Source organism: Saccopteryx leptura, chromosome 10 (assembly GCF_036850995.1).
Source record: "Saccopteryx leptura isolate mSacLep1 chromosome 10, mSacLep1_pri_phased_curated, whole genome shotgun sequence".
NCBI classification, from domain to species: domain Eukaryota; kingdom Metazoa; phylum Chordata; class Mammalia; order Chiroptera; family Emballonuridae; genus Saccopteryx; species Saccopteryx leptura.
The window spans coordinates 14,526,074-14,542,644 of NC_089512.1; the positions used below are offsets into that span (position 1 = coordinate 14,526,074).

A 16,571-nucleotide genomic window follows, 5' to 3' on the forward strand; every position below is an offset into this window, starting at 1 on the left:
TGCCTCTACAGAGTACCTTTGGTCTCAAATAACAAACATCTTCTAATATAGATGTCATCCCTGATTCTTTTTTTTTTTTTTGTATTCAATATTTTTCCCATGAGAAGGGGGGGGCACAGGGGAAGGGCAGGCAGACAGACTCCTGCATATGCCCAACCGGGATCCACGCAGCATGCCCACCAGGGGACAACGCTCTGCCCATCTGGGGCGTTGCTCTGCTGCAATCAGAGCCATTCTAGCACCTGAGGTGGAGGCCATGGAGCCATCCTCAGTGCCTGGGCCAACTTTGCTCCAATGGAGCCTTGGCTGTGGGAAGGGAAGAGATAGAGAGGAAGGAGAGGGGGAAGGGTACAGAAGCAGATGGGTGCTTCTCCTGTGTGCCCTGGCCGGTAATCGAACCCAGGACTTCCACACGCCAGGCCAACGCTCTACCGCTTGAACCAACCAGCCAAGGCGATCCCTGATTCATTATTATTTTAATTTTCACAAGTGTACTATCTGGTGAAATTCTTTTTACTTTTACTTTATTTTATTTTACTTATTTGATTGATTGATTGGAATTCTTCTGAACCAGTATTAATTCTCAAACTAGTAATTCTACCCTGGATAATTCAACATTGATTTTTTTTTATCTTATACACATAAAACCTGAATACTAGCTTTAAATATACTAGTGTCATGTCCTACATAAATCAAAACCATCCTGGGGTTAAAACATAGATATAGGAACATGTGATTTTAAGTTGAGTTGTTATTAATTTCTAGTCATAATTAAACACATATATAATTTCACTAATAATGAAACACTAAACCTAGGTATTATTGATCATAATTGTTTATATACCAAAATAATTTTTTGTCACTCAAAGACTCACTCAATAAACAAAACTCCCTTGAAGCAAGACATTAAATTCTGCTATAATTAACAAATGGCCAAAAGACAGCTTGTTAATGTTTCCTATGCCTGACAATAAAGAGACTTGTAGGATCACTTGCCTATTTTTTTTCTTTTTTAATTTTAAAGAGAGAGAGAGACAAACATCTATGTGTTCCCGTATGTGTTCGGACTGGGTATCGAACTCGCAACCTCTCGTATCAGGATGATGCTCAAAACAATCGAGCTATCCAGCCAGGGCTCCAATGCTACAATTGAAAAATATATTAAGGAATTAACATAAAGGATTATTGTAATGCAGTGAAAACATACTACTTTCACCTGACCTGTGGTAGCGCAGTGGATAAAGCATTGACCTGGAACACTGAGGTTGCCAGTTCAAAACCCTGAGCTTGCCTGGTCAAGGCACATATAAGAAGCAATTACTACGAGCTGATGCTTCCTGCTCAACAGCCCCCCTTCTTTCTTTCTCTCCCTCTCTCCTCTCTCTCTAAAATCTTTAAAAAAAAAACAAAAAAACTTACTACTTTTAACACCACTAATTCAGAATGCCCACTGGTATTCCATCTTTCATTAGGAAAAATTTTACTTCACAGAAAATAGCAACAAATAATGTAAATATGATAGGGAAGACTATCTTAAAAGTTTATTTATATGACCAGGCAGTGGCGCAGTGGATAGAGCGTCGGACTGGGATACGGAAGACCCAGATTTGAGACCCTGAGGTCGCCAGCTTGAGCGAGAGCTCATCTGGTTTGAGCAAAAGCTCACCAGCTTGAGCCCAAGGTCACTGGCTCGAGCAAGGGGTTACTCGGTCTGCTGAAGGCCTGCGGTCAAGGCACATATGAGAAAGCAATCAATGAACAATTAAAGTGTTGCAATGTGCAACGAAAAACTAATGATTGATGCTTCTCATCTCTCCGTTCCTGTCTGTCCCTGTCTATCCCTCTTTCTGACTCTTTCTCTGTCTCTGTAAAAAATAATAATAAAAGTTGCAGCACCATAGCTTGTTCACTGACTGCTTCCTCATCTGAGCCTTGACAAGGGGGCTCCAGCCGAGCCAGTGACCCCTTGCTCAAGTCGGTGACCCCGTGCTCAAGCTGGTGACCCTGTGCTCAAGTCAGCGACCTTGGGATTTTCAAACCTGGGTCCGCCGCATCCCAGGCCGACACTCTATTCACTGCGCCACCGCCTGGTCAGACTATTTATAATGATTTTAACAACTCATCAATTTTTGTAAAAATTAATAACAGTGCTGTGCACCTGAAACTAATACAAAATATTGAATGTAAATTGTAATTAAAAAATAAAGTTTAAAAAGAATTTTTAAAAATTTTATTGAATTTATTGGGGTAACACCAGTTAATAAAATGTTACAGGTTTCATGCGGACAATTCTGTAATACATCTGTACACTGTATTGTGTTCACCAGCCCAGTCACATCCCCTTCCATCACTTTCTGACACCCCCATGTCCCCTTTCGCCTCTCCCCACCCCTTCTCCCTCCCGTAATCACCATCTGTTGTCTGTGTCTGAGTTTGTTTTTTTGCTTAATCCTTTCACCTTTTCACCTAGTCCCACAACCCTCCTCCCCTCTGTCAGTCTGTTCTCTGTGAGTTCGTTTCTATTTTTTTAGTTTATTTTGTTCATTAGAGTCCACATATGAGTTAAATAATAGGGTACAGTACTTGTCTTTCTCTGACTGGCTTATTTCACTTAGCACAGTAATCTCCAGGTCCAAAGGGTAAGATTTCCTTCTTTTTTATAGCCAAGTAGTATTCCACTGCGTAAATGAACCACAGCTTTTTTTTTTTTTTTTTTTCTTTTTTTTTTTTCTGAAGCTGGAAACAGGGAGAGACAGTCAGACAGACTCCCGCATGCGCCCGACCGGGATCCACCCGGCATGCCCACCAGGGGCGACGCTCTGCCCACCAGGGGGCGATGCTCTGCCCATCCTGGGCGTCGCCATGTTGCGACCAGAGCCACTCTAGCGCCTGGGGCAGAGGCCACAGAGCCATCCCCAGCGCCCGGGCCATCTTTGCTCCAATGGAGCCTTGGCTGCGGGAGGGGAAGAGAGAGACAGAGAGGAAAGCGCGGCGGAGGGGTGGAGAAGCAAATGGGCGCTTCTCCTGTGTGCCCTGGCCGGGAATCGAACCCGGGTCCTCCGCACGCTAGGCCGACGCTCTACCGCTGAGCCAACCGGCCAGGGCGAACCACAGCTTTTTTATCCGCTCATCTACTGATGGTCACTAGGGCTGCTTGCAAATCTTGGCTGTTGTAAATAAGGCTTCAATGAATGTAGGGCTGCATGAGTTCTTTCCAACTAGTGTTTCGGTTTCTTCAGCTATATTCTCCGAAGTGGAATTGCTGAGTTAAGAGGCAGTTCCATTTTTAAAGAAACATTTTTTTTTTAGATTTTATTTATTGATTTTTTTTAGAAAGGTGAGAGAGGGAAGGAGAGAGAGAGAAGGGAAGGAGGAGCGGGAAGCACCATCTCCTAGTAGTTGCTTCCTGTATGTGCCTTGACCAGGCAAGCCAGGGCTTTCACACCCGCAACCTCAGTGTTCCAGGTCAGTTTCGTCCACTGCGCCACCACAGGTCAGGCTCCAGTTTTAATTTCTTAAGGTAACTCCATACTGCTTTCCACAGTGTCTGCACCAAACAGGATTAGAGATACAAATTTTGAAACTATTCTATCTCTTCTTCAAACAGGTTCTTTCATGTGGAATTTTTCAAACTACAAGTCAACTTACTGGCTTCAACCATCATTTTTCTTACAGTAAATAGAATAAAGCAGAAAACATTAGTATGCACTGCACATAGTAAAAAAATTTATTTTAGAAAATGTTTATTTCAGCACAAATACACATGCAAACATGTAAAGGGTATGTTAGAAATATGTTAGTCAAGGTGTGAAAGCTATACTACTCCAATGACCTCGAATGAGCCTCTGCCTAATACGAAGAATATAATGGCAAGTATAAAACAACTTCCAGTAAAATATCCTAGTTCAAACTTTCACTGGTTTCCACTGCTGTGCATCACAATGCCCCATTCCCTACATCCCCACTTGCACCGTCTCTGCCAGTTAGTTCTTTACCTGCAGAGTGAGTGTACATCACACAACAGAATGAACTAATGCACAAAAATATGAATGAACTTGCTCCTGAAATCCTTCAAACTGGGTAACTTCACCTACTGAGACGGAACAGGACCTGCCCAAAGGCATGATGGGGAATAAAAAACGTCCAGTCTCTCTCCACTTTACTAGACCCAGGAATTTAAAAGAGAAAGTAAAAATTGTGTATCATTCCTATCAAATGAACCAAATCATTTGAAGATATTTCCCCCCAAATTTTAATCAACCATCATGACAACAGATACACATTCTAAAGATTTTGTTTTTAAGTATTTTTTAGTAAGGTTTTGCATTTATTAAAGAGCTAGCCCAGATTGTTCATTATAAAAGATGAGTAAGGCATTGTCACCTGAACCATGCAAAATATAGGAATTTACAATTTTGTAAACCCTTTTCTAAATAAAGCCTCTTATCAGAGTTATGCTGAAAATTAAAGCTTCTAGAACTGGTGAAACAGCAGTAAGAATAGTCATCACAAAAATTACGCCATTCTCTCCATACGAAGATGAAAAAAAAGACACCCACTATATGCTTTGGGTACTTATTCAGGCAGGCCCGATGGTTTTGCAACATTCATCCCTTTCTCTCCCGTCCACTCTGGTGATTTCCCACTTCAATGGATGGTAATGCCATCCTCCCAGACGCTCCAGCCAAAAATCTTCAAGTCTTCTCACAACTAATCCAGTGACACTTCTCTAATTTTTCAGTGTTACAGCCAGCATCTGACTGCTTCTCACCACCTCCCCTACTACCTCTCTCACCGATAACCTCGTCTTTCACCCTTGAACCTTTACAAAACTATCCTCCACCTAGCAGCCCAAGTTATCCTTTTAAAACATAAGCCAGATCATATTAATTCTCTCTTTAAAACCCAGCAACGATTTTTAATCTTACTCAAAGCAAAAGAAATACCCACAATGGTTTATGAGGCTTCACACGACCTGATGGTTAGGACCACACGTCCCTGCCACCTGACTCTCCTGATCTCTTCACCTGTCTGCCTCTACACTGTGTGTCACTGTGCCCTAGCCTCTCCCGCCTCCTTACTCCTTAGTCACCTCAGCATGCTTCCCATTCAGGGCCCTGAGCCTCCTGCTCCCTTTGCTTAGAACAAACTTCCTGCAGGTAAGGACAACATTCGCTTCTTCACCACTCTCAGGTCCTTCCTCAATGTCACCTGCTCAGTGAGGCTTTCACTGATCTATTTAAAACTCGCTTCTATCCCGAGCAGTCCCTAATCCCTTCCCTGCTCTATTGCTATCCTTCACCACTAGATTATTGACGCCGAAACAGAGGGACTTCCGTCTGTCTGCTTTGCTGCTGTATCTCCAGCATCCAGAATGGTGCCTGACATCTAAGGAGTTCGGGATGTGCTCAACAAATTAATCAAGTAGTGCCATATCTTTTCAAGAAAATAAAATTACCTGCGTGGGACAGAACAAAGACAAAAACAGTCCAGTATTCTTGGGCATTACCTCACAATTAGCACCGTGAGTATGAACATTGTTGAACACTTGCTCTGTGTGCCAAGTACTGTGCTGAGCACTTTTATTGATTGGGTTTCTTTTTTTCAACTCACAAAAACCTCATGTGTTAGGCATTATTGATCTTACAAAGTAATGTAAGGAAAGCAATGTAAGCAAGTGTAAGACTTGGGTCATAAATTAATTAGTAAGAGGCAGGGTAGGGCCTAAAACCAGAACTACATGATGTTTCAACACCATGCTCTTAATTGGTAGGCAACTCCTCTTTAGGTTAAAGCTAACATTTATTAACTGATTACTATGTATCAGGTTAAATTATTCACTTCCAATGTCTTATTTAACTTTTCTTTTCTTTTTTTTTTTTTTCATTTTTCTGAAGCTGGAAACAGGGAGAGACAGTCAGACAGACTCCCGCATGCGCCTGACCGGGATCCACCCGGCACGCCCACCAGGGGCAATGCTCTGCCCACCAGGGGGCGATGCTCTGCCCATCCTGGGTGTCGCCATGTTGCGACCAGAGCCACTCTAGCGCCTGGGGCAGAGGCCACAGAGCCATCCCCAGCGCCCGGGCCATCTTTGCTCCAATGGAGCCTTGGCTGCGGGAGGGGAAGAGAGAGACAGAGAGGAAGGTGCGGCGGAGGGGTGGAGAAGCAAATGGGCGCTTCTCCTGTGTGCCCTGGCCGGGAATCGAACCTGGGTCCTCCGCACGCTAGGCCGACGCTCTACCGCTGAGCCAACCGGCCAGGGCTTTTTCTTTTCTTTTTTAAGAGACAGAGAGAGAGTCAGAGAGAGAAAGACAGGGACAGACAGGAACAGAGAGAGATGAGAAGCATCAATCATTAGTTTTTCGTTGAGCATTGAGACACCTTAGTTGTTGTTGTTGTTTTTAAATTTTATTTATTTATTTTTTTTACAGAGACAGAGAATGAGTCAGAGAGAGGGATAGACAGGGACAGACAGACAGGAACGGAGAGAGATCAGAAGCATCAATCATTAGTTTTTCATTGCGCGTTGCAACACCTTAGTTGTTCATTGATTGCTTTCTCATATGTGCCTTGACCGTGGGCCTTCAGCAGACCCAGTAACCCCTTGCTCAAGCCAGCGACCTTGGGTCCAAGCTGGTGAGCTTTTGCTCAAACCAGATGAGCCCATGCTCAAGCTGGCGACCTCGGGGTCTCGAACCTGGGTCCTCCGCAACCCAGTCCGATGCTCTATCCACTGTGCCACCGCCTGGTCAGGCTTATTTAACTATTTTAATTTTTTAAAAAAGAGGCCAACTATTTTAGTTGCCTGTCCAACCTATAATTTTCTCCTCTTCTTTAATAACAAAATGTCCACCTAGCTTTATTTGAAGTAATAATATGCCCAGCTAAAATAATAATAATAATAATAATAATAACATGCCAGCTAACAAGTTTCACTTCACATCCTTCCTTGCAAAGGCTAAATTACATAATTCTGGTCAATAAAATTGAAACGGACGTCTCTAAGGCTTCCAGGAAAGAAAGTCCTTTGGAAGGGAGCCAACTAAGCTGTCACGCGCCTTTGTCCTTTTGCCATAATTTTCTGCCTGAAACACAATCACGAGTCTACAGGTGCAACAATTACCTTGAACGATGAGAATGAGAGTCGTGGGCTGCGTGTGGAGGAGAGAAAAACGAGGAGCCTGGGCACCTCCCGCACCTTGGCCTCCCCAGCTTTCTTGTGATATAAAGGAGGAAAAGTATTTTATTATGCTATTATTATTTATTTCCCATTGGGGCAGCCAAATGAAATCCCTGATTGATACAACCCTATGATGTTGTTGGCCCAAAGCTGGCCTTCTTGAAAATGTCACCGTAACTAACCATTAAGCATCACTATTGAGAGAATGATGCCGTTCACATTTATGGAGAAGCTAGAGGTGGGGTCCTGGAATCTGCATTTGGAAACCACTATTTTAGAAGTGAACAATCATTAAAAATAAAAAAGGAGAGGGGAAAGTAGAGAATCAAGCTAGAGGGTCACCTACACTGGTGTCAAAACTAGAGGAATCTTACCTTACTAAACACAGACCTTAAACACTTTTACACTTAGTCTGAGGTAAACAGTCAGTGTCTACTGAGACCTTTCAAGACGCATTCCAATAAAAGGCACATGGCACAGCCCTTGACAGACTGGTTCCCACAGTGCCATCATATTGCATTGTGGGTAATACCGTGGGTGGCAGAGCCTTACCCCACTGTGTTACCATGTCCAACATAAATCCTTAAATCCACCCAAACCTCAATGAGATCTGGAAGTAAAAGATGGAAAGATTATCCAATAGCATTAAAACAAATTCAAAATATTTGTGTTACAAGATTTCAAATTGATCCTATTCGTATTTCACAGCAATATTAAAAAGTAGGAAATGTAAAGACAAGAAGAAAAACAAATTTCCTTCCTTGCATTTAATACAAGCTAAACACTTTCTACAAGCAATCACACTTAATCCATGTATCAGCCCCAATGACGTAGGTACCATTATCCCATTTTACAGGAAAAAAGCTGACGCTAAAACCATTACAGGAATTGTCCAAGATCACACAGGCTGTCACAGGAAAAGGCGGAATTTGAATCCAGGTCAGTCTAACCCAAAGCCCATGCTCTTGCATGGCTTCAACATGTCAAATACAGTACAATACCTGGTCAGAAACTCTAATATAATAAAAGAGATCAAAAACACTAAAAAGATGATGTTATAATGAGAACAATACTAATATTTTTTACAAGTAAACATACTTAAGGAACTTCAAATCTTGCCAAAGTATGTTTGAGATAATAAAATTCTTTAAAAGTTAAGTCCTTTAAATTCCCAATCTGTATGCTTTTATTATGTTAGAGGAAGAAAATTTTCTTTTCTCTGTAGGATTTTGCCAGAAAAAGAGAAAACAAAATAGGCCTCACCTGTGGTGGCGCAGTGGATAAAGCGTCGACCTGGAAATGCTGAGGTTGCTGGTTCAAAACCCTGGGCTTGCCTGGTCAAGGCACATACGGGAGTTGATGCTTCCTGCTCCTCCCCCCTTCTCTCTCTGTCTCTCTCCTCTCTCTCTCTCTCCCTCTCTATCTCCTTTCTAAAGTGAATTAGAAAAAGAAAACAGTAGCAAAACACAAAAAAAATTTTTTAAAATAAAAGAGAAAACAAAATAGAATGTAAAAAATTAATCCCACTGGTCCTGGCCAGTTGGCTCAGTGGTTAAGTGTCAGCCTGGCATGTAGATGTCTGGGGTTTGATTCCCAGTTGGGGCACACAGGAGAAGTGACCATCTGTTTCTCCAACCCTCCTCTTCTCTCCCTCTCTCTCCCCCTCCCTCAGCCACACCCATGACTGGATTGATTCCAGTAAGTTGGCCCCAGGCACTGAGGATGGCTCTGTGGTCTCCACCTCAGGTGCTAAAAATAGCTCAGTTGCTGAGCAATAGAGCAATGCCCCAGATGCACAGAGCTTTGCCCCATAGAAGACTTGACATACTGGTTGGGGAGCATGTGGGGATCGGTCTCTCTGTCTCCCCAATCTCACTTAATTAAAAAAAATTTTAATCCCCCAAATATTATAGTGCTAAATAGCATGTATGAAAAAAATTACAGTTCAAAGTAATGTATGTGCTTTGGTGAGAAAGGAGACATCATTATACCATTTCCTTAAAATATAATCCCTTGAAAACAGAAAATTCAAATAACCCCCTATAACCTTTTCTTTTTCTGGACTCTGCTCATGTTTTCCGTAAAAATTGAGTGTAATCTGAAGAAATCAAAAGATTTATTTTCAAGACCACTGATTATTATAAAATACTGTACTCCAAACATTTTGGTAAGGAAGCAGAGTTAGACTAAGAGTAAACTGCTTTATAGAGCCTTGCCACTTGTACTAGGCTGTACTGTAGTTCAAGGAAACTCTTTTTTTCCCCATCCCTGTTGGGAAGATGGAGTGAGAATGTGTGAAGAGTAGTAGAAATTGACTAACGAGAGGTAGAACATTTAAAAAAAATTATAAAATACACAAAAAGGAACAAATCCTACTACATATAAAAGGGTTATCAACAAAATTATCTGCTCCTGTCAGGTTTTTTCATTGTAATGTTATTCCTTTCATCTGTCAGGCTCTGACCACCATCTTCCAGTTTATATCCAAAAACCAATCAAATACAGATGCACGAACAAGGATCCTGAAATAGGCAACAGGAGAGTTGGATACCAGTACTAGCTCCGCCACTAATTAGCTCTATGACTTTACACAAGTCATTTTACCCTTCTCTGCCTATGTTTTCATGTGTAAAACAAGCCAGTTCACCTTACCTCACACTATACAGAAAAATTAACTCAAAATGTATCAGAGGCCTAAACCTTAGAGCTAAAACTATAACAAACACTCAGAAGAAAACATAAGAAAAATTTCTGTCATGTTGGATTAGTAAATATTTCTTTACTACACACCAAAGCACAATCAATAAAGAAAAAAGTAGCAGCCCTGGCTGTCTGTGTTTGGCTCAGTGGTAGAGCATCAGCCCAGCGTGTGGATGTCCTGGGTTTGAGTCCCCATCAGGGCACAGAAGCGACCATCTGCTTCTTCGCCCCCCCTCTTCTCCTCTCCTTTCTCTCTCTCTCTTTTTCTCTCTCTCTCCCTCTCTCTTCCTCTCCTGCAGCCATGGCTCAATTGATCTGAGCATGTTGGCCCCACGTGCTGAGGATGGCTCTGTGGATCCTCCACCTCAGGCACTAAAAGTAGTTCAGTTGTGAGCATGGCCTCAGATGGGCAGAGCCATCAGCCCCAGATGGGAGCTGCCGGGTGAATCCCAGTTGGGGTGCATGTGGGAGTCTGTCTCTCTATCTCCTCTGAGTTGGAAAAGAAGGGGGAAAAAATAAGAAAATAAGTGATAAACGTTTATGAAAATTCGAAACTTTTGTATTTTGACATCATTAAGAAACTGAAAAGACAAGCTACAGATTGGGAGAAAATATTTGAAATCATGTATTATATATCCATAATGAATATATACACAAACCCCTAAAGCTCAATAAGAAAAGAACGCAGAGTGCAACCCAAACGGGCAAAAGATTTGAATAGACATTTCAGCAAAGATATCTGGAAGGCTAATAAGCCCATGAAAAGATGCTCAACATTATTAGTCATTAGGAAAATGCAAAACAAAACTACAGTGAGATTCCACTCCATGCCCACTAGGATGGCTACAATCAAAATGACAGACAACTAATGCTGGCAAGAATACACAGAAACAGGAACCTTTGTACATCGCTAATAAAAATGTAAAATGGTACAGTCACTTTAAAAAGTTAAAACATAAATTTACCATATGACCCAGCAATTACATGCAAGAAAAAGGAAACAGGTTCAAATGAAGATCTGATGTGACTGCTCACAAACAAAAAACAGAAATCCAACGTCCATCAAGTGGTGTCTGGAAAAGGGGGAGACGATGCATAGTACAGGCTCCAATATGAATGAACCTCAGAAAAACATGATGCCAAACAAAAAAAAAATCAAACACAAGCCCTGACCGGCTGGCTCAGTGGTAGAGTGTCGGCCTGGCGTGCAGGAGTCCTGGGTTTGATTCCGGCCAGGGCACACAGGAGAAGCGCCCATCTGCTTCTCCACCCCTCCCCCTCTCCTTCCTCTCTGTCTCTCTCTTGCCCTCCCGCAGCCAAGGCTCCATTGGAGCAAAGTTGGCGCAGGCGCTGAGGATGGCTCTGTGGCCTCTGCCTCAGGTGCTAGAATGGCTCTGGTTGCAACAGAGCGACGCCCCCTGGTGGGCGTGCCGAGTGGGTCCCGGTCTGTCTGACTGCCTCCCCGTTTCCAACTTCAGAAAAATACAAAAAAAAAAAAAAATCAAACACAAATGATCATATATGATTATAAGAAATGTCCAGCCTGACCAAGTGGTGGGACAGCGGATAGAGCATCAGACTGGGATGTGGAGGACCCAGGTTTGAGACCCCGAGGTCGCCAGCTTGAGCACAGCTCATCTGGTTTGAGCAAAGCTCACCAGCTTGGACCCAAGGTCGCTGGCTCCAGCAAGGGGTTACTTGATCTGCTGAAGGCCCACGGTCAAGGCACATGTGAGGAAGCAATCAATGAATAACTAAGGTGTAGCAACGAAAAACTAATGATTGATGCTTCTCATCTCTCTCCGTTCTGTCTGTCTGTCCCTGTCTATCCCTCTCTCTGACTCTCTGTCTCTGGAAAAAAAAAAAAAATGTCCAGAAAAGGCAAATTCATAGAAACAGAAAACAGATCTGTGGCGGCCTGCAGCAGGGGTGGAGACAGGGAGTGACTGCAACTGGACATGAGGCATCTTTATGGAATGATGAAAATGTTCTAAAATTGGATTGTGGTGATGAATGAACCACTCTGTAAATTCACTAAAAAACTATAGAATGATACATTTAAAACAGGTGGATTTTTTGGTATGTAACTTATATCTCCATAAAATTGTTTCAAAAAACAGTACTATGCTAAGTGAAAGAAGCCAAACATGAAAGACCACATGTTGTATGATCCCATTTATATGAAATGTACAAAAGAGACAAGTCTATAGAGACAGAAAGTAGGTTTGTGGTTGCCTAGCCCGGGGTGGAGCAGGAGGTAACTGTAACAGCCACAGGGCATCTCAATGAGGCGATAAAAATGATCTAAAGCTTGATTATGCTGATTGTTGTGTAATATAGTAAATTTACTAAAAATCAGTAAATTTGGCCTGACCAGGTGGTGGCGCAGTGGATAGAGCGTCGGAGTGGGATGCGGAAGGACCCAGGTTCGAGACCCCGAGGTCGCCAGCTTGAGCGCGGGCTCATCTGGCTTGAGCAAAGAGCTCACCAGCTTGGACCCAAGGTCACTGGCTCCAGCAGGGGGTTACTCGGTCTGCTGAAGGCCCAAGGTCAAGGCACATGTGAGAAAGCAATCAATGAACAACTAAGAAGTCGCAACACGCAACGAGAAACTGATAATTGATGCTTCTCATCTCTCTCCGTTCCTGTCTGTTTGTCCCTATCTCTGCCTCTGTAAAAAAAAAAAAAAAAATCAGTAAATTTTTCTATATGCTTTTTAAAAAAGGTTTTATTTATTGATTTTAGAGAGAGGAGAGAGAGGGGGGGGGCAGGAAGTATCAACTCATAGTTGTTTCTTGTATATGCCTGATCGGGTCAAGCTTGGGGTTGGAACCAAGAGCCTCAGCATTTCGGGTCAATGCCTTATCCACTGTGCCACCACAGGTCAGACAAATCACTGAATTTTATACTTAAAAATGTGTGAAATGTATGGTATTAAGTTAAAATGGCCTAACCTATGGTGGCGCACTGGATAGAACGCAGACCTGGAACACTGAGGTCGCCGCGTTGTAACCCTGGGCTTACCTGGTCAAGGCACATACAACAAATGGTCAAGGCATATACTACAGGCAAGCAATGAACAACTAAAGTGAAGCAACTAGGAGTTGATATTTCTCGCTCCCCCCAGCTCCTCTCTCTGTAAAACCAATATTTTAAAAAAATAAATAAGCCTCACCAGGCGGTGACGCAGTGGAAAGAGCATTGGCCTGGGATGCTGCAGACCCAGGTTTGAAACCCCAAGCTCCCTGGCTTGAGTGCGGGCTCATCAGGCTTTAGAGTGGGCTTACTTACCCAGCTTGAGCACAGGGTTGTCAGCTTGAGCACAAGGTCACCAGCATCAGCATGGGAACATAGACATGATTTCATGGTTGCTGGCTTGAGCCCAAGGTCACTGGCTTGAAGTCAAAGATCGCTAACTTGAGCCCAAGGTCGCTGGCTTGAGCAAGGGGTCACTGGCTCAGCTGGAGCCCCCAAGGTCAAGGCACATATGAGAAAGCAATCAATGAACAACTAAGGTGCCACAACAAAGAATTGATGCTTCTTGCCTGACCTGTGGTGGCGCAGTAGATAAAGCATCGACCTGGAAATGCTGAGGTCGCTGGTTCAAAACCCTGGGCTTGCCTGGTCAAGGCACATATGGGAGTTGATGCTTCCAGTTCCTCCCCCCTTCTCTCTGTCTCTCTCTCTCTCCTCTCTAAAAATGAATAAATAAAATTAAAAAAAAAAATGGAAAAAAAAAATTGATGCTTCTTATCTCTCTCCCTTCCTGTCTATCTCTCTCTCTCTCTCACTGAAAAATAAATAAATAAATGAAATAAAATTACATTGTAGTTCTTACCCTTTCATCCATAGACCACTCTGAGAATGAGATAAAGACTAACCCTATCCCGGAAAACTGAGACTCCCCTTCTCCACTCAGGGACACCTTTTTGGTCTGAGGACACCAGTCTCTAAATTTCTAGAGCCCTATGTCCCCTTAATAGTAAAGACATTAAGAATGACCACAAGCATTCTCTTCTCCCTAGAAAGATGTACACCACACAAGAAAGCAGACTCATCTAAAATGATCTTAGGGACTTTTTTCTTTACTTTGGAATCTCCCATTTAATCCCTTTCTTCAGTATGAAACTCTGAGGGGCTCAGAAGCAATCAATCAAGACAGAGACCTAGCTCACTGTCTTTAGAACCAACCAGTACATGTCAAGACTCAGCGTGTAGCAAGAAAACAAGCCCATGAAATGACTTAAGAAAAATGATGTCTTTCAGATAAAACTTAGCCCAGATTTGTTTTGATACAAGAGGCAAGTGAAGGAAAATACATATGACATAGTGTCTCTAAAACAGATACAGTACAATAAACACATCCCCAAAACAACTAGGGAGTTTTCAGCCAGTCTTTGTTATAAAACCAATGTTACGACAGGATGCTGATCTAGCAGGTAGACAATCTCATTCATCCAATACACAGCGGTCTGCTCGTTCAATTGGACTGAGCTTCTGTGTGGCTAAGCCCACCCCTTTGTTATTTCTAAAGTCCCTGGATTATTGCTGTTCAACAGTACTCCCCTCATCATCCCCAGTCCCTATCCTCCCCCAATCACTGTACCTCTGAGAATTACAATCTATGTTTGTGCAAGTTTCAGTCTCTGTCAACTGGTATTCCCGGCCCTCCTTCAAATCCACTCCACGCACAATAGCCAGACGCACCATGTCATGTCCCTGCTTGAAGCCCTCCAATAACACTTAAAATCCCAAAATCCTTACCAGGGCTGAGAAGGTCCCGAAGATCTGGCCTCTCTCCCTTACGTTTCTTTCCATCCTCCCAGTCCACCTGCAGCTCCTAAAACACGTGTAGCTTTCTCCCTCCTCAGGACCTTGCATTTTCTCACCCCTCAGTAAGGAAAAATCTTCCCCATGCTCTTTCTTCAGCCGCCTTCTCATCTTTCTGCGCTCAACTTAAATGCCTCGAAAATGGATTTTTCCTTGAAATCACCCTAACGAGGTCTCCAGGTTATTCCTTATCAGAACATCTTATTTCCTTCCTAGCACTTGCCAAAACCTGTAATTTATTTGCCTACTTCTTTAAATGTCGACCTCTCCGGCTAGAAAGTCAGTTCCAAGCAATCGGAAGTTGTGTCCACGTTGCTCAGCACGGTACCTGCAGCTTCGTCTGGAGAGGACCCCGAGCTCCACCCCGGCAACGCCTGGCATTTCGTGGGCACTCCAGGGTTCTCGCACCGATGCGGGGTGAACTAAAGCACCCTCTCCCACAATCCCCAAAATAGGTGGCTGTGCCACGACTCCAATGTCCCGCTTATTGTACAGCCTTGTGAGGGCCTGCCCCACGCCTGCACTTTTCTTTCTCTCCAAGACACATCTGTCGCTCCGCTTCAAACACGTATCCTGTGCCCCTCAAACCCAACCTACCCTGCCCCACGGGAGCGCCACTCAAAGCCCCCTCGCTGCTTCACACGCGCTGCACAAACCCGGAGCCTCACCCACGCGCCCCACACACCCCCCCGGGACCCGCGAGTGCCCATTACTATCTATCTGTGAGTCCTGCGCTCCCCGAGCTCGCGCGGCGCGGGTCACCCGCTGCCCAGAACGGTGCCTCCCCACTCAGTGGCGCCAGCTCTCACCGATCACCTCCTGCAGCTCGTAATCGTCCCTGGTGATGGACCAGGGCAGGGCGCTCGAGTCCTCGGACATGACGGCAGCACAGATCTCGGTCCTGCGGCGAAATCGCTGACCTCTCTCCTCTCCTCGCCGCGCCTCTCCCCACCCCCAACCGCTGCCGCCGCGACCCCACCAATCTCCTCGAGAACAGCCACGGGGTCCGGAGGACGCCGGGGTGCGGGGTCACCGCGCGACAGAGCAGCGGGTACTTGAAGCTCCGGCGGACCTCGCCTCCCGCTCCTCCACTTCCAGCACTCCCTGGACCGGTCCAGGTCCCGGCTTCGGCCTCGGCCTCCGCTGCAGCAGCCAAAAGAGCTTCGCCTGGACCCGGCCCCTCTGTCCCGCCCTCTACCCCAGCCCCACGCACGGGCCAAACTTTCCCTTCACCTGCCGACACGCAGCGCGCTGACGTCACCGCGCCGGTCACGCCCCGCCTCAGCCCCGGGCCTCCCGGCCGCCATCTCAAGTGTGTCTGGATTAGCAGAGAGCAAGCAAGTAGCCCGAGAAGGTGGAAGTTGACAATGCCAGGGAAGGAATGCTTAGGAAAGAGTTCAGCGAGGATATCGGAGAACCAGAGAAGAATCTCAAGTTGCAGAGAGACTGTAGCCACACTAAGCATGGCGACCAAGGGCGGTCAAGTGGAGGGGGCGGAGTCACTTCTGGCGGCGGGGGCACGTTGCCGTCTACGTTACTGCATTCATTGGTTGGTTTGAGAAGGACTCGAAAGGCAATGGGTACGTGTGAACATCAGTCATACGTTAGTCCTGCCTCCAGGCTTTCACGCGCTTCTCCGCGCTAGGGCTTCAGTCCCTCAAGATCGCTAGTACACTGCCAGCTTGCCCTTCTCGGGAGCAACGTCACGGCGTAATCGTCACACCCTCGAGACGTCCAAACGGCTTCGCAGGGTGTGGAGAAGCCGGGGGGAGTAGTTGGGTGGGGTAGCCTTGGAGTGTGGAAGGCTGCCAAGTAGGAGAAAAGGCCCTGGGCTACGGACAGAGTGGAACTGGAAACT

The 16,571-nt window shown here is 44.8% G+C and overlaps 1 protein-coding gene across 1 annotated transcript in view; it reads right to left on the bottom strand.

Annotated features, from left to right (window-relative positions):
• Window positions 1–15,929, bottom strand: part of OXSR1 (oxidative stress responsive kinase 1) — a 91,288-nt gene extending 75,359 nt beyond the window's left edge. The window contains exon 1 of the mRNA XM_066350697.1: window positions 15,523–15,929. Coding sequence (XP_066206794.1) covers window positions 15,523–15,592 — 70 coding nt within the window. The 5' untranslated portion in view covers window positions 15,593–15,929. The remainder of the gene's footprint in view (window positions 1–15,522) is intronic.
• Between the last annotated feature and the right edge of the window lie 642 nt (window positions 15,930–16,571).